General features: G+C 35.5%; 2 protein-coding genes across 2 annotated transcripts; both read left to right on the top strand.

Moving 5' to 3' along the window:
• The first annotated feature begins 1,233 nt into the window (after positions 1-1,233).
• LOC140045418 (uncharacterized) lies at positions 1,234-4,802 on the top strand. Its single transcript, XM_072090298.1, has 3 exons — positions 1,234-1,468; positions 3,343-3,499; positions 3,667-4,802. Exons 1-3 carry the CDS (start codon positions 1,462-1,464, stop codon positions 3,929-3,931), a joined length of 429 nt encoding a protein of 142 aa, XP_071946399.1. The 5' UTR covers positions 1,234-1,461; the 3' UTR covers positions 3,932-4,802.
• A 1,081-nt stretch (positions 4,803-5,883) lies between these two features.
• Positions 5,884-18,240, top strand: LOC140044351 (toll-like receptor 2). The gene is made up of 3 exons (XM_072088830.1): positions 5,884-6,526; positions 6,923-7,031; positions 15,846-18,240. Exons 1-3 carry the CDS (start codon positions 5,884-5,886, stop codon positions 16,387-16,389), a joined length of 1,296 nt encoding a protein of 431 aa, XP_071944931.1. The 3' UTR covers positions 16,390-18,240.
• The last annotated feature ends 479 nt before the right edge of the window (positions 18,241-18,719 follow it).

Below are 18,719 nucleotides of genomic sequence, written 5' to 3'. Positions count from 1 at the left end.
TTCGGGTGTGTTCGGTAGTGTTCGAGAAACAAGACGAGCGGTGATATTTAGTAAAAGCTGATGAGGAAAGCAATCCGTAAATAAAGAACTCTATTGCAATAATCTATTCCAGATGAACGAGCATACATGTAGCATCTTCATTGAGAAAACGTCTTACTGATTTGATGTTTCGGAGTACGGTAAGATAATTGCAGTCCTCAATTTTGTATATTTTGTAACGTGGTATAGACGTTCAACTGGCCATATGATAATATTACGACATCCGATAGATACAATTTGAAATGAAATTAAGTAACCCAAGTTATTCTATTTTTTTTTACATGATGACGTCATAAATTAAAATGTTTGTAACACATGTGAAAGACAATAGATTGAAAAAGAACATGGAATACGAATAAGCGCGATGCTCTCTATTAAATGTGATTAACTAGTACAAAAGAGGAAAAATAATATGATGACGTCACAATGTCCGGTTGGTACAAATGTTACACGCATTCATAATTAAAAAAAGCCCCATATTATAAGTATACTTAACTTTTAACAAATTTCATTAAGAAATGTCGTTTAGTTCAGAATTTATGATCAATCATAAGCTTCATAAAATCACGCGTACGTTACGAAAATCTTAATAATTCATATAAGGTCTAAATTCTGGTAAAGCATAAAAATGTTCAGTTTTCAAGGTTTAGAGAGAGACAAAAACAAAGAAGAAGAAGAACAAAAAATATCCTGACAATCACAATTGCGTTATCCACAATACCTTGCGGATAACCAATAAGACACACGACAGGAAGTAAAATGATATTATTTTTATTTTAATTTAACAGTTTCAGTTTCAGTTTCAGTTTTAAGGGATCGTCTTTTATATTGTTTGTTTTAACTTAAATACAAAACTTTTCAGTTTGACGCTTAAGGAGCCACATATTATTGCTAGACATGCATTTATAGGTCATTGTTATGTTTTGTTTTAGTAATCTGGTTCACATTCAAGAAACAGGATTAAAGGAGCACCTTGGGTGTTGGACTTGAATAACGAATATCACTCGCATTATTTTTAGGGCAGTTAAGGCCCGGTCACACCTTACCGATATTTTAGACCGATATCGATACAAAAATATCGGTATAGTGCATAAGAGCGGGGGCGGTCACACTAGAGCGATAATCGAGACGGTCATCGGGAGCCAAATCGGTCGAATTAGCGATTTTTTTTTTGGTATCGCCCGATAATTTTGTTTTTAGCCAATCAGATGATGGTACGTCATACCTGTCATCAACAGTGAATTTCTCCACTCCTCCTCTCCTCCTCTGTGGCGCGATGGCTGACACAACATCAGACGTTGTTTTGGAAACACTGATTTTGAACGTTCAAATAACACAGTTCTGTATGACAAGGGACACGCCGAATACAAAAACAACATTTAAAAAAATGATATATGGAACGAGATTGGCGAGAGGGTTGGAATGACTGGTAAGTGAATAACTAACAGCTATTATTCCAAGCTAGGCGGGCGTCTGTAATTTCTAGGCCTAGGCCTAGGTAGTAGTACTAGGCCTATATGTAGTAGTATTCAGTAGTCCGCAGATGTCAGTCAGAGCGCGCGCACGGGTACGACTGTCAACCAATTATCATGTGGTGGACCAGCTTGGCCTAACTAGTAAGCGTAGGCCACAGAATGTGATTTATGGAATGAAAAATAATTAAAAAAACTAGGCCTAGTAGTACTACTAGTAATATTGCATAATAATCTTCACAATAGATTTTATTCAATTACAACATTAACAAATATAATATATATAATATATATAATATTATTATTACTCTTGAATAATTAATAGAGTATCAATACTAGTAGTAGTACTATAGATAGTAATATTGCATAATAATCTTCACAATATATTTTATTCAATTACAAGATTTTTAACAAATATATTCAAGTTTAAGTCATATCATTTAAAATATATTAAAATAATAAAAAGATGTTTTTTCCCAACTCTGAAATGTAATTTAAAACTAAAATATATTACTATGATATGAAATTATTTTAAACATAACATATTTAATGACAAAAACTTTTTTACACCAGCCCCTCCACAATAATTTTCACAATGTTACAGCAAACCAACCATTTTTTGTTAGGCATTATTATAATATTATTAATTAATAATAATGAAATGTATCTCATTTCATCTACTATTTTATTTCATAATGAATAATTAAACTGCTTTGCCAAAACAAGCATTCCTTTACCATGGCACTTCACCCGCTGGTGACATAAAGTACTCTTTGAATGTGTGCCTGACTGCTATTGCGTCATTTGAGGCATGATTTCCTGTTAAACGCAGGTTCTGAATGACTTTATGATGTGCAGACCTTTGAGAATCTACTTGTGCATTGATACAGTGTCACCCGTCTTCTGTAAAAAATGGTGCAGTACACATGTAGCTTTGATTATTTTGTCCACATTGTGTTGCTGTAATTGCATTCGCCTTTGGTAGACACGCCACCTTGCTGCCAAAAAGCCAAATGCATTTTCCACTATCCTCCGGGCTCTAGAAAGTCTGTAGTTGTAAATTCGTTTGCTGTCATCAAGTTCACTGCCAGAATAAGATCTCATTATATTTGATTTCAGTGGAAATGCCTCATCCCCAATAATGACATAGGGAACTTTACCAAGCTCTGGTGCATTTGGCAATTCTTTATCAGCTGGAAAGGCCAATTGATGGGCTTGTATCGCTTTGCCCATTGCACTTTTTGCAAATATGCCAGCGTCACTTTGGGAACCATATGCTCCCAACATCAATCAGTATGAAACGGTACATGGCATCTACCAGAGCCATCAGTACTACAGAAAAATTACCTTTGTAATTGAAGAAGGTTGATCCTGTATATGGTGGGGCTTGAATAACAACATGTTTCCCATCTATGGCCCCAACACAGTTTGGGAACTGCCACCTTGTTTCGAATGCAGCTGCTACTTCTTTCCATTCATTTTCTGTTGGAACAGGCATATATTGAGGGTGCATGCATTGCCAAATAGCATCACACACCTCAGGCACAATGTTGACAATGGTTGATTTTCCGACTCTGTAACTAAAAGAAATAGTTTTGTACGAGTCTCCAGTAGCCAAGTATCTGTAAAAAAAATATAAATGGTTTTAATTTATTCCTTGACTTTAAAATGTACTGTGCAGTATGCAATGTGTTGATTTGTATAACGTTTCAACACAAAAAAATAGATAAAAATGTTTATTGTAACTATTAATTATTTGTACTACAGTAGTACATGATATTTATATTTTCAATGTTATTTTTAAAACTACACTTTTTTGTTATATTTACAGGAGACTTGGCACGCAAGAAATGGGGCAACATCAGGGATGCTTACAGCAGCAGTAAACGAAAAGCTGCATCTAAAAGTGGAGATGCCAAAAAGTACATAAAGAAGTACAAATTCGAAGACATCTTGTCCTTTTTAAAACCATTTATCCAACACAGAGAGTAAGTAAAATCGAATGTTAATAATAATAATTAATTCACTTCTGTATAAATAGTAAACAACATAATATATTTACTAAACAAATGAACATTTTGCCTGTGGTTCAAATGTATATCACATCAAAGGTAATATAAGTCTGTAGACCATTAACAATTGTTTTTCATTTCAGGACCTCAAGTAACCTCAATAGTCCAAGTGAACTATTAGTATTAAGTAAAAGCAATACTAGTATTAGTGATGAGGACATTCCAGACTTGCCACACACATCTACACAAAAACCCACACCAAAAAAAAGAAAGTTACCAGATGACAGTGACAGTGTTGACATTGACAAATCAATTTTGAAGTATCTGGAAGATCAGAAAGAAAACAAGAAAGACGACATTCATTGTTTTTTTTTTGTCAATGGCCGAAATTTTAAGAAAACTGCCTGAAAGGGCCAGGGCTGACATCCGATTTAAAATTCACAAATTGGTCCATGAGGCTGAGATAGAGTATTTGCTTTAGGTTTTAAATTTTATTGTTAAATTTGACTTTATTTTATAAAAATAATTGTATAAAAATTGATTATTATTATTGTTCCACAACACTTTCGGGTTGTTGAAAATGTTGTTTTTGTACATTAGCAACATTGACAAGAAAAATAAATTAACTTGTATTTTTCCGGGATGACACTATATCTTTAAAATTGCAGTATTTTAAATATTTTAATTTAGCTGGCAATACTTCAAAGAAGGCAATTAAAATAAACGTTTTTAATTTTGAATTAACCAGTGTTGAGGTCTCCTTTGTTTGGGTATTTATTACTTAACTTTTATTTCATTTTTTAAATTTAACAAAATAATCTCACAGCAATATTAATGCCGAAAATGTGGGGTTACTGATCAGTAGTGGTCTTGGCCTAGGTCTATAGTAATTAGTTGTAACTCACCCTAGTCTTGTAGTAGTACTATGCCTAGTGCTACTACTAGGCCTAGGCTGTTACTAAAGTAGGTACTACTGTACCCTAGGCGCTAGAGAGGCCTGCTCTAGTTAGTGGCCTGTAGTACTAACTAATTATGATTAGTGCTCAATTAATTTATTATATTTAAGAATTATATACTTACCTAAGACATATTGCTAGCCTTTCATTTGCACTTACACTCTTTCTAAAAAAGGTGTCTTCCTTTTGTATTTTACCTCGTACCAAGTCTAAAATAGTATAGAACTGTTGCTCTGACATTCTGAAGTATTCATAAAATTTGTCTTCATGAGAAGACAATTCTCTGAACAATGTTTGGAATTCCCCATACATTGCCCTAGATTCATTAAATTGGGTGTACCCACAATCTACGTCTTTTTTGTCGACATTTTTGTCTTCTTAATAACAAATACATCAGAAGTACTTCTTCGCTGTCGTCTGCCATCATGTATATTTTAACTTTAATCAAAGATAGTGTAGTACTACACTATCTTTGCTTTAATTACTATCCATACAACAACAACTTTTTTTAACCGTTGGGGGCGTCATCACAACGAAACGATTTCGGTTGAAGTGTGACCGCGATTGAGAACGATAAGTCACGACCGATATTTCACGTCCGATAGGTATCGGTTAGGTGTGACCGGGCCTTTACAATGTAGTAGGCCTACTTTTGTCTCATCAGTATTACAGCGTAACATTGCCAGTCACGATGCAATCTACTATCTTGTGGATAGTCTCTTTGGAATTACACAAATAATATTCCTAAAACTTTGACGATGTCATCTGCATCTATGTGACGATTATGGATAAGTCAGGAGGATGTATGTAAATGAGAAACAGAATGGGTCCCAGAATACTGTGAGGAACACTAAAATAAGGAACTCTAAGATGGACGTGACGAGTCTACCCCTGACGGTCTAGATAGAAGAGCTGATCCCCGCTGAACCATGACCAGCACTGCAGGAATAACTTAAAGTCGATCAAAAATCTCTTTCTTATATTTTAAAATTTGTATTTTTAAAATATTAACTATCTACTGTATTGTTTCCAGATTTATCCATTTGAAATTGTATCCATCTGTTTTTTTGTATTTGATGGTTTTATGAACGCACTGTATATGAGCGTTTCCACCATGGAGTGTCACTGCAGCTTAAATAATTAATAATAGATACCAGGCCTTATGGAGCTGCCTGAGTGGATTTAAATAAAGACAAATAGAACAAATAGGATGGTTGAATAAGATACAAACAAACAATAAGATAGTTAATATACAGTAGAACAGTGTGTACCTTGGTTCACAAAGAACAGGAAATAACTCAAATGGTCGTTAATAGTGGTTTTAAAAACACTTCCTTGGATACTTAATATTTCTAGCACACGGATGAAATTTATTTGCTTCCATTACTTACTTATCTGGGAAACATGACTATTAACATTACTCTGTTTTGTGTGTTTACGCTGTTTGTAACTGCTGTACCTTCCACTTCGAAAGAGTGTACGCCATACAATCCGTTCAGAATAAACGGAACTCAAGCACAAAATACAACGATGTGTCCACACGAATGTACTTGCCCATATTGCATTATCGAGGAAACACATATGTATGCAAGCCATGAGGTAAGGTGTATGAGAAAGCAATTTCGTCACATTCCAACCAGAGATATCCCAGTTGATGTTGGCGCTTTACGTCTCAATTACAATCACATTAGTGGAATCAAGTCTAATGCATTGGCTAACTTTCGTGAAATGACAGTTTTAACATTGGTTGGAAATATCTTACAGTACAATAACATAGACGATGATTCGTTTAACAATCTCACAAAACTTAAAATATTATACCTGGATTATAATCGAGCTCTTTCTCACATACAAAGAGCTTGGTTTTTAAAGTTAACTTCACTAGAAAATGTTTACATTAGATATTCAGCTGTAAAGACTTTGCAGAGTGGAGTGTTTAAAAATTGCGTTAACTTGACAACAGTTCACTTAACTGGAAACCAGCTAACAAGTTTACCTGCTGAAATATTAAGAAATCACAGATTTCTAAAGAACGTCGATTTTTCGCGTAATTATATTACCAATCTGAAAGATAACATGTTTTTGGATTCTCCAAACATTTCAAATATTTTTATACACAAAAACCAAATAAGATCAATTAGTAAAGATGTTGGAATTCAGAATTTAACTAAATTACTTCTGTTTGGATTTGCATTCAATCCCCTGAGCTGCGATTGTAGCCTAGTATGGTTTCGTCAGTGGCTTAATCAAACTAACGTTACGTTTGTAGATCTTGATGACGCTGTATGTCACAAGAAAAATATAACAATAATGAATTTCGATGCAGAATCTCTCAGATGTTATGACGTCACAACCATTATTATCATAGCAGCTTGTAGCTCTGCAGCCTTCTTGTCAGTTGCTGGTTTTCTTATTTATCTGTTTCGATGGGATATCAGGTAAGTCTACGTATGTTATGACGTCACAATCTCTATTGTCATTACAACTTTTAGATCTGCGGCTTTCTTGACAGTTGCTGGTTTTCTTATTTATGCATTCCGATGGGACATCAGGTAAGTCTACGTATGTTATGACTTCACACTCTTTACACTATTTTTGCAACTTGTAGCTCTGCAGCTTTTGTGTCAGTTGCTAGTTTTCTTATTTATGTGCTTCGATGGAACATCAGGTAAGTCTACGTACGTTATGGCGACGTCCTCTTGTATCTTGTTAATAGCGTTCTTATTGTTACTTTCTTTTGTGTGCATTATTTTTATTTTAAACATTTCCATTTTTACACTTTGTTACTCATTTACTCATCATTTTTGTATACTATTTCGCTCTAAATGTTTTTTTCTTTTGATTTCGATTATATATTGGATGTAAAAAGAAGAAGCATTTTATAAAATGAAAATGGGACATAAAGTCTAGTCGAAACTATGTAATGGCCTATCTTGATTTCTTCTACCTCAATCTTTAAATTATTGCAACCTTTCACTATTTTATATGGACATACATACTATACTAAGCAGTGTAACAAGAATATTTACACCAGTGCAACATTTGGGTTGTGAGAAGAAATTTCACGCAAAAAACATAACTAAGCATTTATATATTGTTCAATTTCAATTTCATTAAGGTTTCAGAAAGGTTAATTATCATTGATAGTGTTATTACCTTCATGGCATACGATATAGTTTTTCTAGGAAACTGATTTTAATTTGATATTAAAATATTTATTGGTTACTATAGCTTTGAAATTCTAAAGCGCAAAAACAAAACAAAACAAACTTCGAGATGCTGTGAAAGATATTCAAGGAAAAGTCCATGCAATACACAAACATGATGATACACCCTTGTCGCTAACCATGGTTTGAGTGAGTTTCTGCCTTCTCATGAATCAGGCACCTTCTATTCTAGTATGGCTATGAAAACTGACGGGCAAGAATGAAAACTAAACTGACGAAAATAAATGATATTAAGTCGTTCTTTCAAAATACAGAAGGCGAATTATGAATAAAAATTCTCAAAACAAATTTAACACAGCAACTATAAACGGTCGCTCTTCATATGCATTCAACCGACAGTGTGGATGATGGGGAGTTCAGTTTCATCTGATGTTGATCCGAGTGTAAGAGTGCAAATATTACTAAACAAAGCTGAATTAGTTCAGAAATGTGCGGTGGGGAAATATGACGAATATATTTGAAAACAAATAAATGAACGTGGATGTTCCGTTGGTAACCAATTGAGACGCTGGAATGTACGAGTGAAATGTTCGGGTGTGTTCGAGAAACAAGACGAGCGGTGATATTTAGTAAAAGCAATCCGTAAATAAAGTACTTTATGCAATAATATATTCCAGATGAACGAGCATACATGTAGCATCTTCATTGAGAAAACGTCTTACTGATTTGACTTAGTAAGATGTTGCTTTAACGGCTGTCTGATGAATAGTGAAGAGTCAATTGTTACCTACTACCTGTGTACTTCTGGAGACAGAAAATAGCCGCTAATAGAAAACGTTGGCCCCTCGATAATGAGGGTGCGGTTGCTTAAGATGTGTGGTCGTTTTAGAGAGGTAGGCGCTTACGATATGGCCGCTTTTTTAATGTCGGTCGCTTAATAGAGGTGGATCGAGAGACTGATAGCTAAGTGAAGAAATGAATGTACACACATTTAGAGATTGGTTTGTAAATAAATATATTATTTTCTACATTTGCTGGCGATAGTAACTCCATCTTTGTGACGATTATGGATAATATCAGGAGGTAAATGAGAAACATAATGGATCCCAGAATACTGGTTGGAACTACAATTGAACGGCGATAGGAAATAGTCTATCTAGACTATTGAGTCTAGATAGAAGAGCTGAACCCTGTTGAACCATGACTACCACTGGGCCACCACTACATCAATACCTAAATTTGAAGTCGATCGAATATCTTTCCCTTATATTCTAACATTTGTTGTTGTATTCCATTTGTATTTTGATGATTTGTTTGCCACCATGGGAGTGGTGTGCAGTTTCAAAATTGTATAATAAATGCCAGGCCTTATGGAGCTGCCAGAGTTGATTGGAAAAATGAAAAATAGAACAAATAGAATTGTTGAATAAGATACAAAACAAACAATAAGATAGTTAATGTATAGAAACAGTGTGTACCTTGGTTCAATAAGAACAGGAAGTAAATAACTAAAATTGTCGTTAATAGTGGTTTTAAAAACACTTCCTTGGAAGCACAATACTTTATATTTATAGCTGCACACGGATGAAATTTATTCCAAGGTGAAGATTTGCTTCCATTACTTACTTATCTGGGAAACATGAATATTAACATTACTCTGTTTTGTGTGTTTACGCTGTGTGTAACTGCTGTACCTTCCACTTCGAAAGAGTGTACGCCATACAATCCGTTCAGAATAAACGGAACTCAAGCACGAAATACAACGATGTGTCCACACGAATGTACTTGCGTATATTGCATTCGTCTTATCGACCAAACACATAAGTATGCAAGCCATGAGGTAAGGTGTATAGGGAAACAATATCGTCACATTCCAACCAGAGATATCCCAGTTGATGTTGGCACTTTACGTCTCGATTCCAATCACATTAGTGGAATTAAGTCTAATGACTTGGCTAACTTTCATAAAATGAAAGTTTTAACATTGGTTGATAATATCTTACAGTACAATAACATAGACGATGATTCGTTTAATAATCTCGCCAAACTTGAAATATTATACCTGGATTATAATCGAGCTCTTTCGCACATACCAAGAGCTTGGTTTTTAAAGTTAACTGCGCTAACATCTGTTCACATTAGATATTCATCTGTAAAGACTTTGCAGAGTGGAGTGTTTAAAAATTGCGTTAATCTGATTTCAGTTCACTTAACAGGAAACCAGCTAACAAGTTTACCTGCTGATATATTAAGAAATCACAGATTTTTACAGAGCGTCGATTTTTCGCGTAATTCTATTACCAATCTGGAAGATAACATGTTTTTGGATTCTTTAAACATTTCCTATCTTTTTATACACAACAATCAAATCAGAACGATTAGTAAAGATGTTGGAATTCAGAATTTAACTAAATTACTTCGGTTTGGATTTGGATTCAATCCTCTGAGCTGCGATTGTAGCCTAGTATGGTTTCGTCAGTGGCTTAACCAAACTAACGCTACGTTGATAAATATTGATGACGCCATATGTGAAAAGAAAAATATAACAATGATGAATTTCGATGCAGAATCTCTCAAATGCTATGACGTCACAATCATTATTATAATTGCAACTTGTAGCTCTGCAGCTTTCCTGACAGTTGCTGGTTTTCTTATTTATGCATTCCGATGGGACATCCGGTAAGTCTACGTATGTTATGACTTCACACTCTTTACACTATTTTTGCAACTTGTAGTTCTGCAGCTTTCTTGTCAGTTGCTAGTTTTCTTATTTATGCATTCCGATGGGACATCAGGTAAGTCTACGTATGTTTTTTATAATAAATATATTATTTTCTACATTTGCTGGCGATAGTAACTCCATCTTTGTGACGATTATGGATAATATCAGGAGGTAAATGAGAAACATAATGGATCCCAGAATACTGGTTGGAACTGAATCAATCATTATTATCATTGCAAATTGTAGCTCCGCAGCTTTCTTGACAGTTGCTAGTTTTCTTATTGTTATAGGACATCAGGTAAGTCTACGTATGTTATGATCACACACCTTACAATATTTTTACAACTGTAGCTTTTAATCAATTGTTTTCATTTAAACAGACGTAGCACGATGTTTTAAATTTATATTATGTTGCTCTCGGTTCTGTAGAAGTAATCACCATACAAAACAGGAAACAGTAAACAACATATACTGTACATAGCTGCGCCGCGGTCTTTTCCGTTCATTTCGCTTCTAACTCCAGGAAAATGAATACCATATTATCACAGAATGGTGGTCGCTAACAACATATACTGTAGGTGGACCGCGGCCTTTTCCTTTCATTTCGCTTATAACTCCAAGAAACTGAATACCATATCACAGTATGTTGGTCGCTAACGAGGGTGCTTCCTTACGATGTATGGTCTTTTTAGGGAGGTGTTCGTTTACGAGATGGCCGCATTTTGAAAGTCGGGCGCTTACTACTAGAGGTGGTTTGTTTGTTCATACACTTCCACGGAAACAAAACTATACGTACATACATACATCGCTAACTATTTAAGAAGAAAGTTTATTTGTAACACTGCTTACAGTAAAGTGGACAACGGTCATCTGCGGTATATCATATCAATGTCTTAATTATTAGCGCTACGTATCTCGGACAACATGAATATCAACGCCATTCTGTTTTGTGTGTTTACGCCGTTTGTAATTGCTGTACCTTTCACTTCGAGAAAGTGTACATTATACAATCCGTTCAGATTAAACGGAACTCAAGCACGAAATACAACGATGTGTCCACAAGAATGTACTTGCGTATATTGCATTCGTCATATCGACCAAACACAGATGTATGCAAGCCATGAAGTAAGGTGTAGAGGGAAACAATATCGTCACATTCCAACTAGAGATATCCCAGTCGATGTTGGCGCTTTACGTCTCAATTATAATGACATTAGTGGAATCAAGTCTAATGCATTGGCTAACTTTCGGGAAATGACACTTTTAACATTGGTTGATAATATCTTACAGTACAATAACATAGACGATGATTCGTTTAATAATCTCACCAAACTTGAAATATTATACTTGGATTACAATCGAGCTCTTTCGCACATACCAAGAGCTTGGTTTTTAAAGTTAACTGCGCTAACATCTGTTCACATTAGATATTCAGCTGTAAAGACTTTGCAGAGTGGAGTGTTTAAAAATTGCGTTAATCTGATTTCAGTTCACCTAACAGGAAACCAGCTAATAAGTTTACCTGCTGATATATTAAGAAATCACAGATTTCTACAGAGCGTCGATTTTTCTCGTAATTCTATTACCAATCTGGAAGATAACATGTTTTTGAATTCTTTAAACATTTCCTATCTTTTTATACACAACAACCAAATCAGAACGATTAGTAAAGATGTTGGAATTCAGAATTTAACTAAATTACTTCGGTTTGGATTTGGATTCAATCCTCTGAGCTGCGATTGTAGCCTAGTATGGTTTCGTCAGTGGCTTAATCAAACTAACGCTATGTTCGCAGATCTTGATGACGCTATATGTCACAAGAAAAATATAACAATAATGAATTTTGATGCAGAATCTCTCAGATGTTATGACGTCACAACCATTATTATCATAGCAGCTTGTAGCTCTGCAGCCTTCTTGTCAGTTGCTGGTTTTCTTATTTATCTGTTTCGATGGGATATCAGGTAAGTCTACGTATGTTATGACGTCACAATCATTATTATTATTGCAACTTGTAGCTCTGCAGCTTTCTTGACAGTTGCTGGTTTTCTTATTTATCTGTTTCGATGGGATATCAGGTAAGTCTACGTATGTTATGACGTCACAATCTCTATTGTCATTACAACTTGTAGATCTGCGGCTTTCTTGACAATTGCTGGTTTTCATATTTATGTGTTTCGATAAGGTATCAGGTAAGTCTACGTATGTTATGACGTCACAATCATTATTATCATTGCAACTTGTAGCTCTGCGGCTTTCTTGACAGTTGCTGGTTTTCTTATTTATGTGTTTCGATGGGACATGGTAAGTCTATGTATGTTATGACGTCATATTTCGTTACTATCTTTGCAACTCTTTGTAGAACTTTCTTGTCAGTTTTTGGTTTTCTCATATTATTTCGATGGGTCATGGTAAGTCTACGTATGTTATGACGTCACATTTCTTACTATCTTTGCAACTTTCTGTAGAACTTTCTTGTTTCTGGTTTTCTCATAGTATTTCGATGGGACATAGTAAATCTACGTATGGTATGACGTCACACTCTTTACCCCTTTTATTTGTAGTCAGTCCTCGTTCATGTTGCCAACATGAAGTGAGTGGCCGAGCGGTTAAGACAGTGGAACCGTAATCACGTATCCATAACATCGGCAGGGGTTCGAGGCTCACTCACTCCATGGTTCTGGTGGTAGAACGAGTCTTCTCGGATAAGGACTATAAACCGTAGGTCCAGTGTACACAACTTGCTCGTGTGCACTTTAAAGAACCTAGTACATCTTTCAAGACGAGTAGGGGGTTACCCCGGTGTATTAGTACATCACAGTCACTGATCACCAACTGGGCCCTCTGGGAGATCAGTCTTTGACTGAAGAGGTCACCCAGTATAAAGATAAAAAAAACAAACAAACAAACCTGAAGACTTTCATGTAATTATTTATTTATTTATTCCATTTTTCATTTAGTTTTACTTATTTATTTGACCAACATTAAAAGAACAAACTAAAACAGGTAAAGAAAAACATAAACCACCAAGGCCACTTGTTTCTAAACCTATTACTTCCGAAAGTGAATGTTTGCCTAATACTCGATAGATTTAACCTCGTGAAAAGGAAGCGAAACCGGAAATTGACATCAGAACTCATGAAAGATGGCAAATGTGAGTACAGGTTTCAGCAAGACTTACGTCATTATTATTATTATTTATTTATTATTGTTGTTGGTAGTGGAAAATGGAACAAGAATTACTGGTTGTACGTCATACAATCCGTTTAGAATAAATGGAACTCAACTACCAAACACAACGAAGTGCCCACAAACTTGTACCTGTAAATATTGCCCCCACTTTTCGTCATCTGAAATATACATTGTTCATTCTGTTAATTGTAGAGAGAAATCATTCAAACATATTCCTAAGGAAGATATACCTGTTGATGTTGGACTTCTGCGACTTGATGAAAACCATATCACCACAATTGAATCAGACGATTTAGTTAATTTCTACGATATGACTTTACTAAATCTGGACGGTAATCTTCTGGGATATACAACAATAAGCGATCAAGCGTTTGATGGTCTCTCGAAGCTAACATTTCTTCAGCTAAACTACAACCGTGCTCTTACACATGTTAAAAGAATTTGGTTCCAGAAATTGATATCATTAGAAGTTCTATATATGAGATATTCTTCAGTTAAAACTATACAAAGTGGAAGTTTTAACAATTGTCGTAAATTGAATACAGTTTATTTGACTTCAAACTTGATTACCAGTTTCCCTCCTGATATCTTTAGAAACCACCCGTTTCTACAAAATGTCGACTTTTCACACAACGCGCTCAGTAAAATACATGATGACGTTTTTTTAGGTTCACCAGAAATAGCATATTTTACAATTCAAAATAACAAAATAACGACATTAAATCAAAAAGTCGGAATTCAAAATTTAACAAAGTTAGTTAAGTTTGGATTTGCTTACAATCCACTTAATTGTGATTGTAATCTTGTATGGTTTCGTCGATGGATAAATCAAACTAACGTCACATTCATTAACACTGAACATACAACATGTAAAAACAAAAACGAAACGAGTATTTTAAATTTCGATGCAGACTCTTTAAAATGCTATGATGTGACGGTGATTATTATCATTGCAACTTGTAGCTCTGCAGCTTTCTTGACAGTTGCTGTGTTTCTTATTTATTTATTTCGATGGGACATCAGGTAAGTCTACGCATATGACGTCACCCTTCTTACAGTTGCAACTTGTAGCTCTGCAGCTTTCTTGACAGTTGCTGTGTTTCTTATTTATTTATTTCGATGGGACATCAGGTAAGTCTACGCATATGACGTCACCCTCCTTACAGTCGCTACTAGTAGCTCTGCAGCTTTCTTGACAGTTGCTGTGTTTCTTATTTATTTATTTCGATGGGACATCAGGTAAGTCTACGCATATGACGTCACCCTCCTTACAGTTGCAACTTGTAGCTCTGCAGCTTTCTTGACAGTTGCTGTGTTTCTTATTTATTTCGATGGGACATCAGGTAAGTCTACGCATATGACGTCACCCTCCTTACAGTCGCTACTAGTAGCTCTGAAGCTTTCTTGACAGTTGCTGTGTTCCTTATTTATTTATTTCGATGGGACATCAGGTAAGTCTACGAATATGACGTCAGCCTCCTTACAGTTGCAACTTGTAGCTCTGCAGCTTTCTTGACAGTTGCTGTGTTATTTATTTATTTCGATGGGACATCAGGTAAGTCTACGCATATGACGTCACCCTCCTTACAGTTGCAACTTGTGGCTCTGCAGCTTTCTTGAAAGTAGCTGGTTTACTTACTATTTATTTAAATTGGACACCAGGTAAGTCTACGCATGACGTCACCCTCCTTACAGTTGCAACTTGTAGCTCTGCAGTTTTCTTGACAGTTGTTGGTTTTCTTACTTATTTATTTCGATGGGATATCAGACAGGTAATTCTACGCATGACGTCATCCTCCTTACAGTTGCAACTTGTAGCTCTGCAGCTTTCCTGTCAGTTGTGGTTTTCTTATTTATTTATTTCGATGGGACATCAGGTAATCTACGACGTAACCCTCTTTACAGTTGCAACTGGGTAAATCTTTCTTGACACTTGGATACCAGATAAAAACTTAAGACAAAAAAATGTCACACCACACTTTTATCCTTTAAAAATAATAAATAAACGGAAAGATAAGAACATCAGCTTCCTTGAACACGGGTACAAATATGCTTAAGCATACTTTTATTTTAAAACAGCAAGTATCCAGACTCAATTTGACCACCATAAACAAATTAGTGCGTTAACATGTTGACGAAATGTTAGGGTTGAAGTTGTTACATCATTACACGCAAACGTCTTATTTTTGTTGTAGAATTAAATGTTTAATTTGGTAAACTTTTGTAACATATCTGTGGTGACTGGAATTTATTTATCTAATGTATTCTTTAAATTGTTATTTTAGGTACTGGAATCAGAGACGTCTGCTTCGGAAACAGTATGAGAGATTGGAAAATGAAGGCCCACCTCCGGTGGATGGTGTTCAAATTCGATACGATGCGTTTGTCTCGTACAACAGCAAAGACCAGGACTGGGTCTTAAAGTCAGCATTACCGATGTTAGAGGGCCCAGAGTTCGGATTTAGTTTATGCGTGGACTTTCGAGACTTCGTTGTTGGTGATGCAATCGCTGACAATATTTCGAACGCAATTAAATACAGCCGCAAAATGCTTATCGTTGTTACCAAGAACTTTGCGAAAAGCGAGTGGTGTTACTTTGAAATGGAGATGGCAAGGACCCGTATGTTCGATAACCATGAAGATATATTTGTTGTTGTAATATTGGAGTCTGTTCCCAGCAGGAACATGCCGACATTACTTCAAAAAATATTGAGAAAGAAAACGTACATCGAATGGCCTAAGCATCCAGATGGTCAGAAGGTGTTTTGGACTCGCTTAGCAGCAGCATTGAACAGTCCTAACGCGCATCACGACCGTCTTATAAACTAGTACGATTAACAATATATAGGCCTACACAGAATGGCAACCAAGAACTGGAAGATGGAGAGATGGTACCACCAAGCGATATCTGTGTAAGGCGCGCGCGAACTAGCCGATAGCTTAGAGAGATCATGATGGGGGCTACATCCAGCACAGGATGACATGATGATAATGATCGAAATAAACACTTACTTATCAAAAAGAAGCACAGCGCCCTCTCCTTTCCAACATTACTTTAAACTTTTTCATACGCGACAGCATTGCATTATTTCCTAGTTACCTAGTTATTCGCTATAAATTAACCCACCATAATGATTGCAACTGAACCTGCGCGGAACGAATCAACCCTTAAACAAATTTTCTTTAAATGTTGTCACCTGACATGAAAAAATGACATTATTTAGGGCATATTATGAGACAACAACACGAATGCCATAAATGAACCTAATATAACCTCAAAATGTAGGGTACTCGCAGGCGTCCTAATAGATTTTTGTCGCTATTTCGAATTATTTACATCAATCAACCTATTTTATTGTGGCAGAAATTAAAAACGAACATATACTCGGTTTTGATAGGATACATAAACATTGTTATTGGCGACACATCACGGAATTGGAGCGATGACAAAGAGCCTGAAACACAGCCGGTTAAATTTGTAACAGATCTAGTGGAGGCTAGGCTTAACGATCAAGACAATCAGTACTGACGGCCTGGGTGTCTAGAGGAGCCGCTGACAGAAAATATTGCCGATAGCAACTAGAGTTTTCAATGCAAGTGTTTGGCCTATGTGGGGTGAACATCCTGCAACAATCAGACGATAAAAAGAAGTGCGTGCGTTGGCAAGCAATTTTGGACGGGCAATCGGGAACCACGGATCTCAGATAATTTATTTGGCTTAATATAGGCCTAAAATTAATTACAAAGTAGTAATCTGTTGATATTTGACATTCATCGACACCTCCTTTGGCCAATCAGATTTAATATTGTAAGACTCGTAGCCCCGCACATAGCTGATGTAGTACAATAAGTATGACTTTATGAGTGTCTACATGGTTTATGATGTAGTACAGTTTAATTTACGCAATTCTATCTACCACCTAAAAATATGTCCAAACTTATCATATAAACTGAGTCGCGGCAACAATAGCACATTTCGCAAAACACATCAAAAACCATTTTGTAGCCAAAATGTCTGTAAAATGAAAACTGTGGATCAGAATTAAGCCTATAGATAATCACGGAGGCGGGTCAACGATCGGCTAACTTTGCGCATGTCACAGATGTCCTGTGTACATTATGCCAGTTACGGGGCCGCTTTATTTGTCATTAACTACACCACTCCAGGGAATTAATAGATATCTCAGGAGGGCGTTCTGAACCTAGGGAGGGCGTACCACGGCGCCGTGTGTCATGCGCAAACTTGTGGAAATTGTAAATTACCAAAACAGATTTGTGGGAAGAGCAAACATGATCTAAAAGGAGTAAAATGTTTTTTTTAACTTCGTTCTGTACTGTGACATCGATTTTGAGCCTATTCACTACAAGCTATGCTTTCATTTAGGCTCCTCCAATTTTTTTATATTGTTAGTAAAGTGAAATAAAATGATATGATATGATGATAACCCGAATGCCAAACGCAGCATAGTCGGCCGTAGTAAGCCAATTCTAAATAAACCTATAGGCCGATTGGTCGTATTATCTAATTAAATAGATAACATGAAAAGATCCTCATAGGGCTAGGCACAAGCAAAGAATGTATAGTTAATAACACTCAAAATCATTTTGTATATATAACTGAACTTTCATCACGATAATGATTTTGGTAAAACCACAACATCTTAACAGAAATATTCTTTAGGCCTAAATAAAAAAAAACTTTTGTTGACGATGCTCGTACAATTTTGTAAAATATGTAAAATAGAAGATGATTATCAACAATATATCAACACTTGTAAAAATGTGCACAAAACTGGACAAAATTTTAAAGATGTATTGTCTCTTCAAACACAAAAAATGAAGGTCAAAATATTCTAAATTTAAATTGGTCATATCAAAGTAAAATTAAAGTTATTAACTTTAAGTCAAAAATTCGAGCCAAAAACAAGTTTACGTAATTAACAGGTAAATTAATTGATTACAAATCGTTGCGAGCGAAGGAAAACAAAAAAATGCAAACCACGAGTATGCATTATGCATGATGCTAATTAGGATTGTTTACAACTCTCGACACGGTTAAGAAGGTGTTCTCACACAGATCGCGAGGAAGTTTTTAGCCAAACAAGCTCGTTGCATTATGAGATATGTTTTTATCAAAAACTTATTTTTTGAACAAAAAA

Source organism: Antedon mediterranea, chromosome 3 (genome assembly GCF_964355755.1).
Source record: "Antedon mediterranea chromosome 3, ecAntMedi1.1, whole genome shotgun sequence".
In the NCBI taxonomy this organism is placed as follows: Eukaryota; Metazoa; Echinodermata; class Crinoidea; order Comatulida; family Antedonidae; genus Antedon; species Antedon mediterranea.
The sequence above is the reverse complement of the archived record's forward strand: the minus strand, read 5'-3'. Positions and strand labels throughout refer to the sequence as shown.

Coding starts and splice junctions, on each gene's coding strand:
- LOC140045418 (XM_072090298.1), top strand. Junction 3,500..3,666: donor CCATTTATCCAACACAGAGA/GTAAGTAAAATC, acceptor TTTTCATTTCAG/GACCTCAAGTAACCTCAATA.
- LOC140044351 (XM_072088830.1), top strand. CDS start 5,884: ATGACTATTAACATTACTCTGTTTTGTGTGTTTACGCTGTTTGTAACT. Junction 6,527..6,922: donor AAAGAACGTCGATTTTTCGC/GTAATTATATTA, acceptor ATATCAGGTAAG/TCTACGTATGTTATGACGTC. Junction 7,032..15,845: donor GCATTCCGATGGGACATCAG/GTAAGTCTACGT, acceptor TTGTTATTTTAG/GTACTGGAATCAGAGACGTC.